Consider the following 23,062-nt stretch of genomic DNA (forward strand, 5'->3'; position numbering starts at 1 on the left):
TCATTTGGGTGAAGTGTCTGTAGCGTGCTGCTGAATGAGCACATTCTTTGGACACATCCTTTTGCCACAGCACTCTGTAATTGCAGGGGTGGCCAGCACCCTGTAGGCTTCATTACTATAAATGAGGGTTCAGCAAGTTTCCACAACGCTGTTGCTCACAGAAGTTTCTGCTATCTGACAGACCTACTGTGGATGCAGCAATGCTGGCTCTTGCTGAGGAGGCCTGGGTGGGAAAGGCAATGATGGGAAGCTCTGTTAAAATCTGGAAAATCACTGCATCCACAAACCAATATAAGAACCATAAGAAGACAGACCACACAGGCCTTATCCCTCCATACCTACCAGACACATATGTAGGAGAGCAACGGCATAATTTTTCAGACTCTACAAAACTAGTTGTTTCACAGGACAATGAATTTGAATTAAAAAAAAAAAAAAAAAAAAACACTTCCTCTGTTGACAGCCAATGCCTACTTGCCCACTGTGCTGACGCACTAACAGCAATCCAGACTTGGGCTTGATACAAATCTTGTCCATGGTCAGTAAATGGGTGTGTTTCAGGAACATGATAGTTATTTTTTTAATGTTGAAATATTAGAATTATGTAGTATGTTAGAATTACATAGTATATTATTTTCTGAAATGAAAATTCCTTTTAAAACTTTCTTCTTCACCAAGAAAATACCCTGTTTACATGTGTTTGTCTGTTTCTGGTTTTAAAATCACCCACTGCACTGTAGTGCCTGTATGTGAATCAAGCCTTGTTGCTAATAAAAGTGTGAGCGTTCCAGAATGGGGTTCAAAACTGCCCAAGGTCTTTTGGGCTACAAAAAGGACAACATAATGCCGAAGGTTTAAATATCAACATGAGGATCTTGAGGAGAGTGCGTTTTAAGAGTATTTTTGCAGTATCAGTGCCAGTCTGCTGGTGAATGGCATTAATTCAAGAATTTCTTTGTGCACCCGGCTCAAAAGTCTACATAAATAAGTATTTACAATTTTAACTCTATTTATTCATAACTCTATTCATAATGCTGTTATGAGAAGCTGAAAGATGAGACTAGAAAAAGATCCTAAAGGAGCAGTTCAAAATTTCCTGAAGTTTAAGAGAATGTAAGAAGCTTTATTTTGTTTTGAACAGCTACTTAAGTGCTGAAAAAATTTCCTGTAGTCAAAAATTCACTCTGCTTTAATAAATTCAAACACTCTTCATGGCTCAGGCAAAGCCAAGAGGGATTGGAACTTGGCAGAAAGCTTTCCTAATGAACAATCCGCATTTATCTCCTAAATAATCTTGCTTTGTTTGTCTTATAAGACAGAAACACATCTGAGTCTTAAAAGCCTCATCATTACCATAAAGTTGAAAACATCCTTTGCACTTGAGAGCAGGCAAAATGGAAGCTAGCATGCCACGTGCTGTGCTTATCCACAAGTAATTTGCCCTCTTGTAGATGAACATAGGGACAAAGGTGCTGCTGCCCCTCTGGGCACCTGCCCTAGTGCTTTCAGTGATAAGAGAGGATCACAGCAAGTCCCAGAGCACAGTATTTTGTAGGAAAAAAGTTATAGATGAAGTGGCTGAGAGGGTGGAGTTGACTCAAGACACTTTCTGAGGTAGCTACAAGTGCCTGGCTAAATCACTGTCAGTCTTTTGGTACTTTGATGTTAAGGTCACGTTTACAATAATTCTCTCCTACTTAGCAGTTTGACAGTCTCTGGGAATATAAAGCTACACAGATTGCTATATTTCTCAAAAAAAAAATCTAACATTGTCGTAGAAGATAACATCATTCACACTGCAGATTAGTATGTGTTTATTTTACAGACCTGCTTAGGAGCAATTTTCCTAAGTTAGAACACTGTTCAACAAGTGGATTCCATCCACCTAAATTTCTTCTCATTACCCCCAAGCAGGCATGCTTTCTCTTTCATGCTTTCTGGCTTTCTCTTTCTCTGGCCAACTGACTTCTGCAGCAGAAGGTCTTGCTCTGGGCATTAGGCAGCATCGAATGGTTCATGGGACCAGCTCCTCCAGCAGGGATGCTGCCAGCTTTGACGGATGCCACGCTGCAGTCTCCTCCATCACAGCCAGGTGGGCTGCTCCCTCTTGCCAGGCGGGCTCCATAGCAGCAGCACTTGCTGACTCTCTACTGCTTGCTGCTCCTGCTCACCATGTGCAGTCTAGCAGGGTAATCCCAAGGTAAGGCAGGAAACCTCAGATGAAACCTCTGAAGTCACAGCTAGGATGTCTCAGTCTGAATTTTGGTTTCCTACATGGAGTCTTCTATTTTGAGTGAGGTTTATCCATGGCTCCTCTTTTTCTTTTCTTTTCTTTTTTTTTTTAATTTGTGTGTTACCTCTTGCAATAGGATTTAGCTTCTGTAGGTACACTGATACTTTCATACTGTTGAGCTTTTGCCAATTTGATCAGTAGAGGTGCTGGGATAAGTAAGCTCACACAGAATCCAACAATGGTTGAGGCTGGAAGGCACCTTCAGAGATCATCTATTCAAGCGCTCCTGCTCAAGCATGGACCCCTAGAGCACGTGGCACAGGTTGCATCCAGGCGGATTTGGAAGATCTTCAAAGAAGGAGACTCCACAACCTCTCTGGGCAGCCTGTTCTAGGGCTCTGTCACCCTCACAGGAAAGAAGTTCTGTGGAGAACTTCTCCACAACCGAAGTTAAAAACACAGGAGATGGAACCTCCTGTGTTTCAACTTGTACCCATTACCCCTTGTCCTGTCACTGAACACCACTGAGAAGAGTTTGGCCCCATCCTCCCTACATTCACCCCTCAGGTACTTATACACATTGATCAGATTCCTCTCAGTCTTCTGTTCTCTAGGCTAAACAGGCCCAGCTCACTATCCTCATAGGATAGATGCTCCAGTCCCTTAATTATCTTTGCCGCTCTATCCTGGACCCTCTGTAGAAGCTCCATGTCCCTCTTGTACTGGGGATTCCAGAACTGCACACAGTACTCTAGGTGCGGCCTCACCAGAGCTGAGGAGAGGGGGAGGATCACCTCCCTCGACCTGCTGGCAACACTTCTCCTGATGCAGGCCAGGATCCCATGGATCTTCGTGGCCATGAGGGCACACTGCTGACTCATGGTTAACTTCTTGTCAACCAGGACTCCCAAATTCCTTTCTGGGGAGCTGTTTTCCAGCAGGACAACCCCTAGTCTGTACTGGTGTCTGAGGTTACTGCTCCCCAGGTACAGGACCCTGCACTTGTCCTTGTTGAACCTTGTGAGGTTCCTCTCTGCCCAACTCTCCAACCTGCCCAGGCCCCCTCTCAATGGCAGCACAGCCCTCAGGAGTGTCGGCCACTCCACCAAGTTTGGTATCACTGCAACCTTGCCCAGGGTGCGCTCTGTCCCCTTGTCCAAGTCATTGATGAACAAGTTGAACAGCACCGGGCCCACTGGGTCACCCTGTGGGACATCACTGGCCACAACTAGACTCAGCCCCATTTATCACGACCTTCTGAGCTCTGCCATGCAGACAGTTCTCAATCCACCGCACTGCCTACTTGTCCAATCCACACTTCCAGAGCTTCCCCATGAAGATGTTATGGGAGAGATTGTCAAAGAAGCCTTGATGAAGCCATCACATCCACTGGTCTCACCTCATCCATCCTGCCAGTCATCCCATCATAGAAGGCTATCAGGTTAGTCAAACATGACTTCTTGGTGAATCCATGCTGACTACTCCTGATCATCTTCTTTTCCTTCACGTGCCTAGAGATGGTCAGTAGGATGAGCTGCTCCATCACCTTTCCAGGGATGTTGCTTCTTCCATTCCTCCAGCACCTCCCCCGCTCTCCATGACCTCTCCCAGATGATGGAGAGCAGCTGAGCGACTCGTTCTACAGCTGGCTCTGCCACATGCCTTCTGCATGACCTTGTCATCTGGGCAGCTCAGCTGAGCACTAACACCCTTGCTCATGCTGAGGAGCAATTAAAATCCATGAGCAGCCCCACTGCCTGCTGTGGGCCTGGACATGCAAGTGATTGATCACCAGCATGCGCAAATATTACACTATCTTATGTGTACCTTCTCTACACCCGAATTAACTAATAGGAAATTGTATTATTTAACTTCCTTGTTGACTGGAGTAACCTAAAATAGCTTAGGTGCCTGCAAGGTAAGATACAGCAGAAAGGTAGTGGCCTGCCAGGATAAAGCAGTTAGGGGCCCTCCTGTGTCATGATGCTCTGCATCTCCAACAAGCTTCTCCCCGAAGCCCAGGACAGACTTCCTATGGGCTGTGAAAAACTCTGGGTCAAGATCTAGTTATTTTTCTCCAACACTGTGCCACCGCAGTTTTGCCTCCTACAGAACTTCTCCCTCTGAGCAAGCATTATTACCATGTTTCTAAAGTTCCTCAATTAATATGTTACTAAAAAGCTTGAGTGAAATTCATTCAGGACGCATCTGTTTCCCACTTCAATTACTATTTTGGCTGATAGGTTTTTTTGTTGCTGTTTCTCTTTGAAAAAGAAAAAAAGAAAGTCATTTTTGTCCCAGGCCAGATTAGGAAAACAGGTCATATTTAAAAAATGTGGGCTACTGTGTGCTTAACACCCTCCACCCCCAAACAAACCAGCCATAAATGCTACTTAAAACAGGTTTAACATATCTAAGAGATTAGGATCAGTCTTTGTCTCTACACTAGCTTGCTTTTAGATATGACCTCGTTTCCCGGTCTAGTCACATATGCTCTTTGTCTACTGGGACCACTTTGCTGCCAACCCAGCCTGACAGCTCACTCACTTCCCAGTCTCTCCCAAGGGCCCAGGACACTTCCAAATGGTTTCCTAGTCCTGAAAAGACTACAGTTAGCTGCTTTCCCCTCTTTTCCCTCTGTTTAAAATTGACATTATACAATTTTCCTTCCAATCTTCTGAAATCTCAGCTCCCATGCCATCTTGTTTTGTACTACATGTAAAAGGAAATGCTTGCTATGCTACAGGAATGTAAGTACATCGTTTAAGATACAATATTACATTTTATACAAAAGAATCAATATTTTTTCCCTTCCTCATTAGGCTAGAATTTATCATTCTGTTAACCAAAATATGTATCACCTGCTAATTTCTGACCTACAACTTCCTCCTCATTTTGCTAAGCATGTTTTTCCCGTTTATTTCTCTACACTGTATATTGTGTATTATATACGCTGAGTATTACTCTCCCTTATAGCTGCTTTCCATATTAATTTTTCATCTCTGTTCTATCAGTGGAATAGCTTTTGAAAATGTAAATCCAGAAGCATTATTCACGCATTTAAAGGTTTCAGCTAAGAATGCATTTTTAAAGAGTATTAGGGAACATTTCTTGCCTTATTTAAGAGATTTGAAGCTGAAAAGTCCTCAAAATGTGTTAAGCAGAGAAATTTTCCGAAAAAAAAGAAATCCATGCCTATGTCAGAGATACCGTTGTTGATTTATCAGAGTTTAATGCTATTCTAAAAAACTTATCCAAAAAAGAAAATGCAGCAACTTCTAAAAATCTGCTCTACAAATTCAGGAAAGTTGTCTTGGTTGAAACCAATTATACATCAGCTTTTCATATTTCATTACTCAATTATGCAGGTCTCAAAGCTCACATCAGCAAAGAAATGACTGAAAGCTGTTTTAAGTTATTTCATGTGTTAGTTTGACCAAATGAAGCTTTGTAATCCAAATGCGACAATGTGACAATTAGCATTCTTTTGTAATTTATTACAAATTTATTTCTTTGTAAATTATTACAAAGGAAATTATCTTTTCAAAACAATATTCCAGCTTTTATGTGGGCTTTGGCAAGTGCACTGTTATCTACTGAACTGTATGTGTTTGGAAATAAATGTACAGCAATTCAAAAGCAATTGAATTATCATGAAAGCATAGCTGCTAGTATTTTTTTTTAACTCTTCTAACTTAGGACATTATTTGAAGGACAAAGGTATACTTTACTAATTAAAGCAAAGGTCCAAACAGAATTCTGCAATATTCTCTGGAATATTCAGGTGCAGAATAGCCCAGAGGTAGCCTTTTCCAGAGTGCATGTGATCTAGATTGACAGTTTTCTGAAGCTGTCTCTGAATAATTTAGGATTATAGCCGGTCAAGAACAGGCATTTTCTTCATCTTGGCTTTTTAATAAGTTATAAAAATGTTTTGAGTTTTCATTTGAAATCCTGGCATATGTTTGTTTCATAGAAAGCAGATTTGAAAGACGCAAAAATGTCATTCTGTGGAAAATTCAATACTTTCTTTTAAAAGCTTAGAAAGTGGATAAATTTGATCAGCCTTGCCTGGAATGCCAAGAATCCTAAAACCTAGGAGCTTCATGCCTACCTCTTCATGTCTAACTAACCTGGCCTTAGTGCTCAGGGTTTTGGGGGTGAGTGACAGGATTAACAACAGGGGCTTAACGTAGGCACCCACAGTGTGTGACTCGCCTGTGAACGCAGGACATGCACAGTAACACTCCCACGCCTGGCTTGCTCTCAAGGAACCCCGTCACACTGCTTCAGTCCTGGGGCGTGGCTGGGTTCCCATCCTCTCTTCCCGGTGGCAGCAGCATCTGAGGGTCCATGAGGCTTCAGCCTGCCCCTCCTTGAGTCCAGCTCCTTTTTTTTTTTTTTTTTTAATTTATCATAGAATCATTATGGCTGGAAAAGCCCTCTAGATCACTGAGTCCAACTGTAAGCCCTTCAACACCAATCCTGCTAAACCATGTCCCTAAGCGCCTCATCTACACGTTTCTTGAATACTGCCAGGGACAGTGACTCCACCACTTCCCTGGGCAGCCTATTCCAATGCTTGACTACTCTTCCTATGTAGATTTTTTTCCTGATATCTAACCTGAACGTCCCCTGGCACAACTTGAGGCCATTTCCTCTTGTCCTATCGGTAGTTGTTTTGGAGAAGAGATGGACCCCTGCCTCACTACAGCTTCCTTCCAGGTAGTTGTAGCTCCACCCAGGTCAGGAGGATTCGGTGTGTTTCTGTGCACTCATTACAAAACTCACCCACCCTATGGTCACAACTACTGAGTAAACACCCAGTTAAGTTCCCCTTTCCACTTCATAATAGACATATTTATCTGTCAAGTAGCACAGAAAATTGCACGCTAGACAGATTTCATTTATTCCTTCGTTACTGCTCTACATACAACCAGATCCCATCTCTGCTGCCAAGACTTTTGCCCTGTCACAGGCACCAGTGAGGCAAGGGCTGGCCCAACTAATTTTTGTTTTGTTCTCCCTTCACTCCCTTAAGAAAGCTAGAGCTATGGGATCTGAATTTAAGCCAGTTACAAGATATTAGGGTATGTGATGAAGCTGAATAATCAACAACTATTATAACCTTAGAAAACTCAAAGGTCATGTATCATGTAAGGAAAGTGAAAAGACTGGGACTGTTTACTTGGGAAAATGAGATGCTGGGCAAGTGGGGAACTGGTAGAAGGATATCCATCAGAGAAGATATACGGTAAAATAGAAGTTCCCGACATCATAATCACAAAAACAAAGCAGTTATGAAATTTTGAGGCAATAAATTCATAATTGGTGAAAGAACGTGTGTTTTGAAACTCTACTTCCAAAGGCGATGAAGACATTCACCTTTAAGGAGAGTTAGTTTTTCCCAGCTCTGAAGAAGAGCCATCTTTCTGGTGCAAGAAGGCAGGTGTTCCAAAATAACCAACAATATGATTCCCTAATTAAAAAGAGTCATGGAAAAAGGTAAGGAAGGATTTTAATTACTTAGCATAATTTAGAGGCTTCTTGGCAAGCAGAATGCAGTTAACTGAATAGGAAGCTGTTTAAGATGTGAACGTTTTCATGTATCTCCTTGCAAAACTCAGTGACTACTCAAGATCTTTATTCTGTGCCTTGTGCAACCTGAAGGTTATTCCTGTACTTTCACCACCAGGCTCTCACCCTAGTCCTGTTCCTACCAATCTGTGTTTAACTAAGGACTTTACGCTTGGGCTATTGAGATTGGTGCTGGTAGTATAGGCTACTTCTCTCCTAGCAAACTAAGCGTTTTTGGGGCTGTCCGCAGGCTGGGAGGCTGGCTGGCATGGCAGGCACAGCCCAGTGCCCATCCTCACCAGCAAACTCACCTCTGCAATGGTGGGGACCGTCTGTGAGACCATTGTTCTCGAATTATGGCCATGGGATGTTCAGGAGGGCAGGAGCTGGCACAGGCTACTGCTGAGCCAGAGAGCAATCTAATAATTTCCTGGCATAAATGATGTACAGACAGTGACTGATGCTTGGAAAGCAACTCTAATCTATGGTGATAAAGGAAATACTTTAGGGGCCTTGATTCTGCTTTTTTTCTTTTTACTCTGCTAAATAGGTAAGGGAAATAATAAATGCCATTACTCTGAACTGCCTACTGTCTTCAAGTCCCAGAAGACACCTGGTAAGGATAAGACCTGGGGTAAGTTATTTTGGAAGGATGCTTGAAACAAATAATATTGGTTAATGTGATACCCACAGAAGACATAGTGTCAGAGGAGGCAGCTGAAAACAGCCTGAAGTGTCTCTTCTCACATTCACTGTAATTAAAGATAATAGAAATCAAAATTTCTCTTCAAGCAAAACACCCATAAGCAGGACTTGGCATCTTATAAAAAAAAAGGAAATGAGAGAAAGTTATTCCAGAATATCCAATACAAGTCTGTGTGTAACAGGCTTCTGATGGAGCAGAGAGAGACAGCAGGGATTGCTGCTGCAGATCTGGCCATGGAGGAGTTTCTAGGAGGCCTTTCCAGCCGGTGCACAGAGAATAACAGCATCTACACAGGCTGGAGACACCGCCCTGGGAGTGAATGAGGAGTGTCTAAATGTCCGGCTGAAGGAGCAGTCCCCTTTGCTTAAAGCAAACACATCTGTGTATCGCGTGATACACTGCTGGCATAGGATACATAGGAACTGAATTGTCAGAAAAGCAGCTCTTAATTCTGAACGAACGACTTTCTTGCAGGAATTCCTCTCCTCCTGTTCCTCATCCTCTCCCAGATCACACGACTGAGAGCCTGGAGAATTTAAGGCCATAAATCAGCCGTCCTTTAGCAGTCTGCAATTACAAGTGTGTTCTTACATAAGGAAGCTTCTGAGCAGCTCTGGCCTGAGAAAAAAGCAAATGCTGGTTGCCAGCTGGGGTCAAGATAAAGTTCAGCAGGATGAGAGTTGGGCCTGGGTTTTCTCTGTGTCACAGCTGCATAGGACAGTTGGGGACACTGGCTGCAGCGAGGGCATGGCCCTCCCTGCATGGATGCCAGATTGAAAACACTGGCACCTGGAGTCCCAAAGAAGTGCACTGGAAAGGGCACAGGTAGGTAGACAGCTAACAGTATTGTTCCAAGCATGGGGAAAAAAAGTGTGAAGCTGCATATTTATGCTGGAACACAGAACTTGGGAAAAACACATTAAATTCATAAAGCAAATTTACAAATATTAGCAGGTTCTGGAGCTCACTGCAGTGTTTAAGGTTTTGAGTTTTTTATTATTATTATTATTTTAAATGTCATATTCCAGTCACATTTCCTCTTTCATTTGTTGTCATAACTTTGCAGTACTCCTTTCAGTTTAATTCTGGGACAATTTTGTCCATAACAGATATATTTTATTCTTGTCACAAGCTTGAACTGAGTAGCAAGGGCAAGCAAAATACAATAAGCTTCTATTAAAAAACTCTTTTTAGGTAAAACCATTCCCATAGGCAAACAGAATGAGGTGATAAGGTACAAAATGCACATGCGGGACTCAAGAAAGATAAACAAGGTATTTTGTAGCACAGGAGGTCCTTTTCCAGTAAACTCACTGCAGTGGGCTCTAAATTCCATCTATCAGTTGGAAAATATAACACATTTCTATTTTATTTCTTCAGTGACTATTTTGATGTCAAGAGCAGCTGTGTTTAGTCTTTCTTTCAAAAAAAAAAAAAGTAAAGCTTAGCATCAAAAAAGTTGGCTTTGTGTGGCTAACCACAAACAAGGCACATGACTGAGTACTGCATCTGTTATGTCCCCCTTAAGTTCAAAAACTTTAGACAAGAATATTCTGCAAGCTTAAAGGGGAAGTCTTGGTTTACAGGGTACATTTAATGCTCTTCCTTCGCATAAGTTTCAGACTTAAATACCTACCAAAAAATAAGAAAATTTGTCCTCTGGAAAAAGGAACTGCAAAATCTACTCACCTCTGTCTGCTTTTTACTGCAGTGTGAGGGTCAGATTTCCAGGAAATATTTGCAGATTTTTTTGGGACCTCTGGCCTTACAAAACTGATAGAGCTGTTTGAAGAAAAGAACTGTCAAGTAGTTTTGAATATTTTGATACTCACATGCAGAAAGATACAGAGCTCTTAAATCCCTAGGGCATCATTTTTATTGCAGAGCTGCTAAGAAAGCTGCTTGAGCAGACTTGATGGTCTTGCTAGCAATAATCCCTTTTCAAAAGGATTGTACACCTATTTCTATAAGGTGTCTCAGAACACTCAACTACTAATTTAATACTCCTGATAATGAATTATCATGTGCCCTGCAACCAAAAAGTACACTGTATTGCAAACCCAAGTATGAGGCAGTGGTTATAAACAATTTCATAAATATTTAACATTTTCTGACCTGCCCACAGCTGGCAGCAATGCAGCCTAAAAAGCATATTTGGAGCTCAGCATCTAGCCACAGGCATTACTTTTTCTTCCGCTGTACAATATTATCTCTTTATTAGGCTAGCATGTTATTTATGTGCTATAACTTACAAGGGTAGTGCACAAAAAGTAGGATTAAGAGGCACCTCAAGATTTCAAGCTCCATCCACAAGACAGGCAAAACTATAAAAATAGCGAATATCTAGTGTAGTAAGATGAAAATCATTAAGTTTTTATTTTACTTCAAATACACTGAAGTTTTGTATTATAGAATTTTCTTATGGGAAGGTTTTTCTGTGCTGTAGGACAGCCTATGCATTGGAGATCTGACCTGTATTGACATGAAAGATAAATATGTGTGCACTGGAGAGAAGCTTCAAAATTCTTCTGAGTTCAGGCCACTTTAACCCAGGAAAAGTATATATGAACACAGGCTCCTGAAATTTAATGTTAGTCTGCATTTGTTTGGAGCAGTTCTCATCGTCTTGAGCTGTGTGTAAAGATAAGCCCATGAATCTGCTGATCATGAATTTCTTTCTCTGAAGTAATTTCTTTGATTTTTTTTTTTTCTTAAAGGAAGCAGTGGCTCAAAGCAGGATTTAAGGGTAAGGGACGCTAAAGCCTGGTTCAGACCTATGGACCTATGGTCCGTGCCACAATAACCGACTTCTTCTGTATGGAAACACTGTCAGCTGGAGCCCCTGAAATCCCCCGAACTGTCATGATGAAAACACCAAAAAATGCAGTGAAGTAATAAGTCTCTCAGAACTGGAAAGACACAAGTATTTTGAAAACTCAGAATCATATTGCTCCAAAATATCTGTCTGTGTTATGGGGAAAAAAAAAAAAAGAAAAAAAAAGTGTGAGTGCTGCACATTGGAATGCTGGAAAACAAACAAGTATGAGTAAAACACATTCAAGATCCATCTTTGTCAGGTTGGTAAAATGATGATTCTTATTTTTATAATGGAGAGCACCAAGTTAGTTTACTTACAATAGAAATTATACACCCATGACAAACAACATTTATCTACAAAGTCTGTTGCTTTGCATGATCCCTGTCATGGTGCAAAGAGTGCCTCACACGCATCTGATGCCTAATGTGCTGTTGTTAATTTTGATGTCAAAGGAATATATAGCAAAGGACCCGTGAGCTTCCTGTACCTGATTTCATTAGGCTCCCCTGGGAAGCTCCAGCCTGATGCTGCACTGACAAAACTAAATGAATTCCTCTGCTTCCTTACGTAAAGTCGTAGAAACCAGGGCAGGTGGGATCTAGTCTTTAATGGAGTTCTGGAGCCTTTTATAAAGTTCCTTTTCACCAGGTCAGACACTCAGTGAGGATGACTGTCTGTGAAATAGTGCAGCAAAAACTGCGTGGGTACCGGTTCTCCTAGCCATCGGGCTTATGACTGCAAATGAGTCTGCAGAGAATAGTTACACCCTTAGTGCTGCAACCCTTAGCTTCTTAAGGTTAGCATGACTTTGTCACAGAGCCACACGTGCAGTTACTTGATGTGCACAGTGGCCCGTGCTCCTCTTCTGTTGCTCTGCTTGTTGAGGTCGTGGTCCCCAGAGCCTCCAGCTGGCCGGGCCTCCCGCAGCCCAGGAAAACGTGGCAATAAGCCCTAGGCAAGGAAATAACCCCCAAGAGTCCGGAGCGGTGAGGCGCAGCAGTTCTAGTGGTGAGTGACTTTTGCTAAAGCTAGCAAAGAGCAAAGCTGAAGCGACGCATTTAACGTGGGGAAATTGGCATGCCCTTTAATGCACTTTTTGCTTAGATGTATTAATCTTTCAGAAAAGCTAAGCTCAAAACCTGCTGACATCTCAGTCATTGTAACGAAACCTAAGTGAGTATAAAATATTACCATAAAATCCAAATGAAAAGCATCTAAAGTGTATGATACATATGCATGCACATGTATCCTAGGTCAGATAAAAGCATATATAATAAACTGTCGATCCGTGTATAGGCCATGAAAGTCCTTTGGGGTCAGGCCAGAAGGGGATGTGAAAAGGGAAGGCAGTAAGAATGACATTAGTGTTTGATGTTTCAGGAAGTCTATTTTGTTCCTTGCAGAAGAAGCTATGATTTTTATTTCATTGCTTTCTGATCTCAGGCTGTTACTGATTATTCTGCTATGAACACAGAAGAAGAGTAAGTTACAGAACTGGTCCAAACATTTGTTACATTTACAGGGACGAAAGGGAAAAAAGAAGATTCTATACAACACACTACTGAGATTATCTGAAGAAAGAATAGCTCTATAAAGAAAGAATCAGCTCCATTTAAAAAAAAAAAAAAGGGAAAAATAATGCTTTTCAAAATTGGCCATGTCCAAAAGCATACTGCAACAAAATTTTGTCTCTAGAACACCCACACTTTTTTTCTCTGTAGCTTGTTCACATGTTTTCATTGCTCGGCAAGGTTTTGTTTTGCTTTGTTTTTCTTGCTTTCTATTTTTAAAGAGAAAATTAAGTGCAGAAAGTCCAGCATGATTGAAAACCATGGGCTTCACAGCAATGTGTAAAAAAATACATACAACCCCATAGCACTTTGCAAAAAGAAAGTACGAACAGTATTTTCACATCTTAGCTGTGTATTTATCAAAAATATAACTATGCCAGATTGGAACTTACTTGGAGAAATGGCCATATAGCATGCCAGAGCTCAGATAAGCAATAATGGCATTTGATCATGTGCTCTAAGGAGACAAAGACTTTAAGGCAAAAGCAAACACATGGTAAGCACAGTTTTTCTTATAATGGCTTATTCGGAGACAAATATCTGGGCATGAAAAACTCAGAGGATTTGGCTGCAATTCTGGCGGCAGTTTTTTTTTCTACAGCAGATTTTAAGGTCTAGGGAAATCTCTACCTAATATACTACACTATTTCAAGATTGACTGGCTTACCAGTTTGATAGTGGTCTTGCATGTCATTTGGCAGCAGGTACAGAGTCAGACTTAAGAGCGTCTGTAATCTCTTGAGCATGATTTTACGCTGCTAAATAAAGTTCTGCCTAAATGAGAGGCAACCTTGCTTTGATGCAAATACTAAATGATTCAAGAGTTTGGGGACAAAGACTTCCAATTAAAAACAAAGAAAAAGAATCACATTTTTCCTTAGAACATGCTTTATTAAATATATTTTTCATGCAGAGTTTGCGCATGACACCCTATTGTACAGAGAGAAGTGCAAACATGATTGACCAGTTTTTACTTTGCAAATAACATTAGGTTTCATGGATGTGATGACACCTACAGTTTTCTGTCCATTTTGTGGGTGTGAGATGAAAGGAAGTAATATTTTATATTGCTCCTTAGCAAATTTCTCAGAAGCACCAAAGAAATAGTGCTAACCCAGCTCTAAAATAGACTTTTCTGGTCAGCTGTGAGAAAACCAAACATGACAGTAGAGAGGAGAGAGGTATATATGAATTTTGCAAATGTAGCATACACTACCATCATTTTTGATGTATTATTAGTTAAATAATTATTAAAGGCTTTGAAAATTTGAGATGTCTGCTGTTTTTGAAAACAAGAGGTGTATAGGACATCTTGATGACTAATCATAGTGACTGAAAAGTGGCATAAGAAAAGTTTGAACCAATTTTGTAATGACTCCCTGGTCACTGCTAGCCTTTCCTGATCAATCAGCAGTGTGGAGTTACACAACCTTAGTATTTTTTTTTTCATACTTGAGGTAAAAATATGCAATGTGGAACTGATGCTATTGCATAATTTTTAGCACATATCCTACCTTACCTCAATAGCCCTCAACTGTCTCAATCATGTTTTTCACTTCATAAAATACATTTGAAAATAAAGAAGTAGGAAGATATATTCTCAGCACATTTCCTTAAAGACTTTGGGATTACATGTGTTCGAAACACCACTCCATTTGCAAAGTTGTTGCCATTTATTTCACTGAAGATAAAGAAATCATCCCAAATGGTCCCTCTGGAGCTACAGCAATTTCCTCAGAGCCCCCTCCATTTTTGGGGTCCCCTCTGTGCGTGTGTGAGAGCTCAAGAGCAGATCACCCCACCAAGTGCTGGAGGGCAGCAGCTGAGGACCCTGCAATCCTTGCAGGAAAGTTCTTCTCGCAACTTTTTTTTCAGCTTGAATGTTATCTGAATAACCCACTTTATTTTTCTTTCTTTATCATCTCCTAGCAAGCTTGCATAAGTCAGCATATGTAGGAACACTGACTTTCTGTGATCCTGAAGTTACAGGCAGGCTTTGCCCAGCAGAGAACAGTATTTGGGGAATGTCCTCCAAATACTTTCCCAGAGTCCATCCTTAACCAAAAAAAATGCAGAGCGCTGTTGACAGGCACTTTTCCTTTGGTTAGACAGCCCTTTCTCTGGAACAGATCGCTTCTCACTGAGTTCTACTGAGGCTACTGTTCCTGGAAATTACTGCAGACAAGTTAACTGCAAAAATAGGTATTCGCTAGAAACCTACAGAGAGAACACTAAAAAAGTGTAACTCATGCATGAAGTAAGGAGTTTTCTGATCTTGATTTTCTTCAGGTTTTAATTAAAAGGCATCCATTGGAGTTTTAGCACAAAGTGAATAAAGAGCCAGCTGTGTCTGGGAGCTGGAAAGCCACGTACAGAGCATGCTGCTTCCAGCCTAACAAAATACTTAAGTATGTGAGCAAGTATGAGAGATTTCTTATGAGTCTAAAGCTAAAAAATCTGCCCTTAAGGGCCTCAGGTTGTTAGCAGAGTATTAACTAATTTAGAAAAAAAAAAAAAAAAAGGAAGAAATTTTAGGTGAGTTTCATTTGCAATTCATTGGTATTTAGCCCTTAATGCCAGGCAATAATAAAGCTCTCAGCTAAGAAGAAATATGGCATCCAACTGTTTTGGCATCCAAAGTGATACCTGAGATTCTGCATCTTTGTAGATGCAAGAACTAACAGCAATTAATTGCAAATAGAATTTGCAAGAAACCATCAAAATAATTTCACCAGAACATTCTTTCATCCTGAAAGAGATACTAATATTTCCTTCATCGTCCCCCACCCCCCTCCCACCCAAAGATGTGTTAAGCAAGACATTTTTAGGAGAAACTCACATAAGAAGACTGTAAACTGGAGCTTTTAAGCACATAGACAGGCCCAAATAAACCGTGACTTGGTTCCTTTTCCTCAGACAGGCACACAATGCTCTGTTAAAGCCTCCTGCCTGGCAGCTGTGGGTTGAACCTTTTCTGGCGCTTGTTCTGACCACAGGAGATGAACGACACAGACTCGAGCTCATGCAAAAGCCACCCGCGCACTATAAAGAACATCCCAAAACACGGTGAGCGTACGCAGGGTGCTTCGCACACCTATCAGCTGGCAACCCCTGCACAAGACGCCACGAGGCCCCTTGGTTCCACACACCTCACTCACTTTTTATACGGTTAAAGGTTCCTCCAGGTACGAACTGTTGTGCTGGGGCGTGAGGACGGCTCCGTACCCAGCGTGTGCAGCAGGCCCGGTCGGCTTGCGGGGGAGAGGGCCAGCGGGCAACCTTGCGCACAGCATCCCCGGGTGTCCACATCACTTAATCGTTAACTAGCTCGGCCTTAAGGCCTCTACCTGTACGCCAGGGAAATTTGCCATGCAGGGAGCTAAGCCAAGGCAGCGCAGACAAGAGGCAGATGCTGCCCAGTGGCCTTAGGGACAGAAATGAGTCCCAGGCCTTCTTCCTTTCTAGCAGGATGGGCATAGCTACGGTTTCTTTACACAGAGGTTATGTGTACATGGTGCCTGTCTCTAGGACATCTACCCCCAAAGCTGAAACTCTGAAGAAGGCAGGAATCCAAACAGACATAAGCAAGTTTTCCTGCAACTCCCCTCTTTTTGGCTCTGACAGTGCCAGTGACAAAAATATTTGCAGTGCACAATATTTCTTTCCAACTATGGATAAATTCTCTGCGAATTTAGATTCCCTACTTCCCGTGGATTTAGAGAGAAACAGGCTCTTTTATACCCATGCTTTGAAATAACCTTTTCTTCCATCTCTTCCTGCTGCTCAGTCCAGCCTTTTGCAAGGCTCTTCTCCCACGCCATATGGAGATGGAGGGGGGACCATCTCCACCTAACCTGCACCGAAGGCGCTGAATGTCCTAAGTCGGCCCACGCCGAATGTGTGCCCAAGTTCAAAATGTGCAATGCTGGAAAGATTGTGAGGAAAAAAGGAGGACAGGCTCCATTAACATGCACAAAAAAGAGGTGTTCAGAGAGTTTTACTCAGAAAGGGTGAATAAAAACGGATGAAAGGTGAGTTTAGGAGGGGCCAGACAGTAAAACCAATCTGTAATAGAATGCCTCAAGTTAAATGCAGCATCGTAAGAGGCCGTTCATAGGTCACATACAAAGCTTTCACTTCATATATTGCTGTTACAAAGAATAGAAATCTGGAACCATCACACATATTTAGCTGAATTCTGAAGAAGTCAAAAACTGAATTCATGGGGTCAAAAACTTCTGAAATTAATCAGTTCAACTGCTTGAAAAGTAATGGCTCCCAGGCAGCTGAATTCCTCTTAGTTCCCCATCCTCATTCTCCACAGAAGCAATTTCACTTGTCCTACCTAAAAGAAAACCTTTTTCCAGCTTTTTAGAAATGTGGATCTTTTTTTTTTTTTTTTTTTTTTTTTGCTTTTGATAAAGTTGTCTCAGTGGGAAATTATACCAAGAGCAAAGCTCTTGATTTCTGAAAGCTTCTGATTTCTATGGACAAGGATAAATGGCTATAAAGAGTCATGCAACTTCACAGGAGCACTCCTGCTTTTCAGGAATCTCCTTGGCAGCCCGGACAGTTACGCTATTTAGTTCCTTCTGCAGAAATCAAGCATCTGCTGATCCAAATCGAAAACTATACGTGTACGCAGGCACAAGAAATTGTATTTGCAAACAGCACACGTAGCTTTTTCGAGCGCTGCTGCTGGGTTTTCCCCTCCCTGCCACATTTTAGCCTCCCGCCAGGAGGGAGGTGTGTGGGGGTGTAACACCGCTGTTTTTTTGTGGCATGATTGTTTTCCGACTGTCTTCTCGGTGTGATTTTGTACTGTTAATAGCTACTGTACAAGCGGGCCCTGCTGCAGCACATGGCTGCGGGTGCAGCACATCTCCAACAGTGCAGAGGCAGTGCGGATGAGCAAAAACTATGTTTTTTTTTTTTTTATTGATGAGCAGGTGCTCAGAAATCACTGTTCGAAAGTACCGAGAAATATCCACTTTCCGCTGGCCCCTACTGCAGGCACATAGGGAAAACGCCGATTTTCGGCGGGGCACGTGGGCAAAGGCCGGGGCCAGGCGCCCGGGAGCAGCACCCCAGCCGCGCGGGGGGTCGTGCGGGCGCCGGGAGCTCCGTCTGAGGGCAAACGGTGCCTGGGAGGAGAGCGAAACGCGGCAGGAAAACGCCGAGGGGCCGCGGCTGCGGCGGCAGGGCCGGGGGGAGGTGGCGGCGCCGGGGGGCGGGCAGGGGGCTCGGCGGGCGGCCCCGGCGGCCGCCCCCGCGCGGCCCGCGGCTGGCAGCGGAGCCGCCCAGCGGCCCGAGGCGGCGGCGCCGAGGAGGAGCCGCCGGCTGCGCTGCGCAGCGGCGGGCGGGCCGAGCGAGCGAGCGGCCGCGGCGGGGCGGGGAGGCCAGAGCGGCGGCGGCCGGGCCCGCAGCGCAGCGCGGCGGCGGCGCCATGGCCACCAAGGTGAGCGGCGCGGCCAGGCCCCGCCGAGGGGCGCGGGGGCAGCGCAGCGGCACCGGGGCCGGCGAGGGCAGAGCGGCGCCCGGCCCCGCTTCCGCCCCGCCGAGGGGCGAGCGGCGGCGGCCTGGCCCGGCCAGGGCCGCCCGCGGGGCCCGGGCTGGGAGGCGGGACCCCCCGGCCCCCTCTGGGCGGCTGAAGGGGAGGCCCGAGGCGGTGCCCGCGCAGGTGCCCCCGGCCAAGAGGCGGCTGCGGGCGGGTTCTCCCCCGCGGGAGCCCCGCGCCGGCAGCGTGCGACCAGTTAATAACGGGGTCTGTTTAAAAAGAGGCGGGGGGAGAAGCGTAGGAACTGGAGTTTTTTTTTTTTTTTTTTTTTTTTTTTTTTTCTTTCCTCCCTGTTCTCCAGCAGTTAAGGCAGCCGTCAAAGTTAGCCCGTCCCGGCAGGGACTGGCCTCTCCGCACCCGCGGTGTCTGTTTGCGCGGCCCGTGGCGCGGGCGGCCTGGCCCGGGCTGCCCAGGGACGAGGCCGGCACGCGGAGCGGGGCCTTGGGCTTGTCCCGTTCGCGGGCTCGGCCCGTGGTTACGGAGCTGCCCTTGCCCGCACGGGCCGCGTGCGGCACGGCCCTTGCTGGGAGCGGGCGTCTCCGAAGTGGAGAAACCCGCGTGTGGGATATGCGGGACCTGGCACATAAGCGGCCGTCTCAGGAGCCCTTGAAGGAGGTGGTTATTCGTGCTCTAGTATCGCCTTCAGAAGTGCAAGGAAAAGGGGGTTAGGCTTCAAAACCATTGAGGCACTTTAAGAGGTGTTATCCTAACGAATTTTTTGTTCCTGGCTGCTCAGGCTTTCAACTGCTGTTAATGGATTCGGTTTTCATATTGGCTTTTTCCACAGAGCTGCAAGGTGCCTGTGTGAATAATATGTAAACACATTTAACTGGTGCAGCAGTAAGAAAAAAATGGATTGCATACTGCTACGCACATGTATAGAACTAATGCATGTTATCTGCTCTGCATTTGGATTTTTTTTTTTTTGTCTAATCTTGACAGTATGCAGAACTCTGTTTATTCTGCAGCTAGTGCAGGGACTCATGTGTTTGGACATTTGGAAACTTGGGGTTGTTTTTTATTTTTTTTCTTGAAATAATCTTTGGAGTAACTGTGGCCTCAGAATGATGGGTATGTGGTTTCTAACTTACTAACCAGAACTTTACTGAAGGTAGGTGAGAAAGATGAAAGCATTTGAGTATTTTTTTTTTCTGCTGCACTCTGAGTTATGATGGTTTAGCTTGAAGGCTAACATAAGGAAGTGATACTCGGTGAAGACCTGCAGTGAAGACCTTCTTATTTCGTTTTGATATATTGATAACTCAGAGCAGAGGCTGACCTTATTTTCTGTTGGTTTCCCCCTGGGAGGCATGGCCTTTTCTGCTACTTACACTATTCTGGGGTTTAACTGGTTAAACTTTTTCTAATGGGAGCTATAAAAAAGGAGGTATTTATGTGTGTGTGTGTGTGTGTATATATATATGTATTTTTTTTTCTGGGCAGTACAAGGGAGTGACTGTGTTCAATCTACAGTGTTTAGGAACTCTGCCAACTGAGCAGTCGCTATTGCATTTGAAAACTCAGATTTGTTGTTTAAGTTATAAACAAACTTCCCACCTTCTACTTCCTCTCTTTCCAAAATAGATTAGTGTAGTGTATTGGAGCAGTGTATTAGAGCTGTACATAAAATGTTAGCAAAGCTAAACTGTGGTGTGTTCGAGCCTAGCCATGCCAAAAGTGCTTAGTGAACAAAGATGGACGGTCTATATAAAGGGTAAAAAATGTTTCAGAATAGATGACAAGATGACCTGGTTTCTGCCACTTTGTGCCACTTACCCTTCTGTGTGAAAGCAGGAGCTGCCATTTCTTCTGCAGGATCCCTTCAGCAAAGGAGCCATCTGACCAATATGTATAAGTACCTGAGGGGTGAATGTAGGGAAGATGGGCCCAAACTCTTCTCGGTGGCGGCCAGTGATAGGACAAGAGGTAATGGGTATAAATTAAAACACGGGAAGATCCATCTCCATGTGAGGAAGAACTTCTTCCTGTGAGGGTGACAGAGCCCTGGGGTGAATTTCTCAGACTTTGGTGGCATTTGGACTTAACACGCATGGTATGGGTGGCTGTCGGTCAGGCCTAGCCGGCACAGGCTAGCAGTGTTTCCTGAATTAATTCCTGTTTTAGCAAGATTGTATTTTCCAGGGGCGGGGGTGGAGTTCAGTTTAGATTCACACTCTTTCAGTAGTGGAAAATCTACTCTTTTGTTGACACCTGTTTTGTTTTGAATCTGAATTTGCGTACCTTCTATTTTATTATCCCCTTTTCTGCTAGCTAAAATAACACTTCTATCAAATTGTTAGGGTTTTGGAGAGGAGATGGGGGAGAGTGACGTTTCTTGCTTAGCTGGGTTTGCTGACCAGTTTGCTCTTAACTCCCACTTAGCTAAACTGGGTCGATTCAGCTCCTTGAGTTTTGCAGTGTGAAGATACAGTCTTACTGTACGCAACACTTGAACTAATGAGGTTTTCTATCAAAATAATTTCAAGTTTTTAAAGAGTAAGACTGCAGCTTCTGTCAAAGAAGGCCTTTACTAATGCTTCCCTGGAATACCTGTATGATGGTGTTTTGTTGAAAACAGGCAGGGACGGTGGCAAGGCTTGAGCCCTCTGGAGGCTGTTGCTCTGTCCAAGGGGCTGCCACTGCCCCTTCTGCCTTGCACCCATTCCTGGTCCCTCTGAACTCACTAGCAGTTGCCTCCTGTGCTCGCCAAGCCTGTCTCTGAGCTGCTGTGACTTGCCAAAATAGCCAAAAAAAGAAGAAAAATCACTCTAGGTCGTTTCCCTGTTTGAGGGAGATAAAATAGCCAATGCAAAAGATCGGATAGGGGAGAACAGTCCTCAGAGAGGAGGTTGGAAATGTAGGGGGAAAACAGGAAAAGGAGAATCTGAGCCTTTTGGTGGCAGTTCTGAGTCTGGCTGGCTGCTTTGTGTATCATTGCTGTAACTTGGCTGGGGCCGTTCTGTTTCCCTCAAGGCTTGCTCAAGGTCACATGCCTCAAAAACTCAGCCATATTAAAAGAAAAAAAAAAAGAAAGAAAGAAAAGAGGGGGAAAAAAAAGCAGCAATTGAATTGTGTAGGAGATCCCAACCTCAAATGTTCTGAGGAGTGGTAAGCTAACTGAGCCTGACTTCACAGGTAGGCAGCTGCTGAGCTGTGTTTAAGAACAGATGGAGCAAGCTGGATAGTTTATTTTGGATGTTTCCTTCAGAAACATTGAATTGAGTACAATAATTCCTCATTTTTAAGTGTTCATATAAAGCAAAGCAGAAAGTGTCTGGGTATAAAAGTACGTAGTGATGCTTAACATTTCCAAATGCAGATCATAACCCCATTCTTAATATTTTTTTTCTCCTGCTTCTTGACTTCGGCCTTTCCTCACTAAACTTTGCAGAGTCCCAACTTCCCTCATGCTTGTTTTTGAGTAGGGAGAGCTAGAAATGTCAGGAAGTGATTTGCTGTCTGTTAAATAATAGATGCCTCTAAAAATAGCCTGAGGTAGATAACACATTATTTTAAAATGTAAGCGATTCTTTTTCCTGATAAGCCTGATGTTTTGCGGTTTGTCAAGTCCTAATTTCAGAAGAGAGAACAGGAATGGCCAGAAGGTCAAGTGCTCGCTGATGGTTGAGGCTGGTCTTCTGGACCCTGTGCCACGGGCGAACAGCGAAGGAGCTGGAAAGGGAAGGGGATTTGTCAAAGTCTGACTTGTAAGAGTAGCAGTGGGGCAGTCAGTGCCGTGACTTTCACAGCTTGAAGACAAATATTGAGCAGTTCTGTGAGGTTGGGACCCTGTTGAGTAGGGGTATCGAGGCCTATGTCACGCTGTGATCTTGGGCACCTGTAGCCCAGCATTACGTGCTGCATTGTTTAATGCCCTGTCTATTTTAAGAACTTGCTTGTCTGGTTCTGTTTATAGGACTGGGCCCTCTTTTGTGGGAGGAAGTCCTGCTCAGAGGAGAGTTCTTAGAGTGAATACTTTGTTCTTAAAAGAAGAGTTAGCTTTGCAGTGTTTTGAATATGTGGAGATAAATTGTTGTTCAAGGCTCTCTTGTCCCTCTCATCACCCTAGAATATCCTTACGAATGTTGTTATATACTTGAATTTGGAGGGAGAAAAGAAAAAAAGAGTGGTGAGGGAAGGTCAGCCCTCCCTCATGATTTGTAAATGATTTATGTATGACAGTTTGCGGGACAGGGGAGAGGAAGTAGCAGTACTGGAGATATTTGAAGATGGCTTTTCTCAGGTGTCCATCTTCCCACTGGGTGCCTTCGCTCCCCGGGACTGCATGGCCCTTAGCTGGGCCGGGCGCTCCCAAAGGCGCCAGGCGGAGCGCGGGCAGCCCGGTCATCGTGAAGCCGCCTGCGTCGGGCAGAGCCAGTTCTCACGGTTCCCATTTGCAGCTCCGAAGTGCAGGATCCCTCAGCACATGGAGTGCTCCAAATACCCAGACTGCACACTACGCAGGTCTGTTTGCTGTGCTGTCATCAACATTGAAAGTCGAAAGTCTTTTCTAGGAAGTCATATCTTAAAATTTGTCAACTGAATAATTTCTTACTGTGTTTGTGAGTGGTGATGGAACTTTCCCGTGCAAATCACTTCG

General features: G+C 43.8%; 1 protein-coding gene and 1 long non-coding RNA gene across 3 annotated transcripts in view; one reads left to right on the top strand and one right to left on the bottom strand.

The window, feature by feature from the left end:
• The window catches only part of LOC148594267 (uncharacterized), a 507,147-nt gene that overhangs the window by 184,435 nt on the left and 299,650 nt on the right, over positions 1 to 23,062 (bottom strand). The gene's annotated exons all lie outside the window — the stretch shown is intronic.
• Positions 18,316 to 23,062, top strand: part of SNX9 (sorting nexin 9) — a 52,452-nt gene continuing 47,705 nt past the window's right edge. For both annotated transcript variants that reach the window (XM_088527211.1, XM_088527212.1), the window contains exon 1: positions 18,316 to 18,363. In XM_088527211.1, the coding sequence (XP_088383337.1) occupies positions 18,352 to 18,363 (12 nt within the window). In that variant the 5' untranslated portion in view covers positions 18,316 to 18,351. The remainder of the gene's footprint in view (positions 18,364 to 23,062) is intronic.

Source organism: Tinamus guttatus, unplaced genomic scaffold, assembly GCF_059628265.1.
Source record: "Tinamus guttatus ecotype Peru unplaced genomic scaffold, ASM5962826v1 Tinamus_guttatus_pri_ptg000264l, whole genome shotgun sequence".
NCBI classification, from domain to species: domain Eukaryota; kingdom Metazoa; phylum Chordata; class Aves; order Tinamiformes; family Tinamidae; genus Tinamus; species Tinamus guttatus.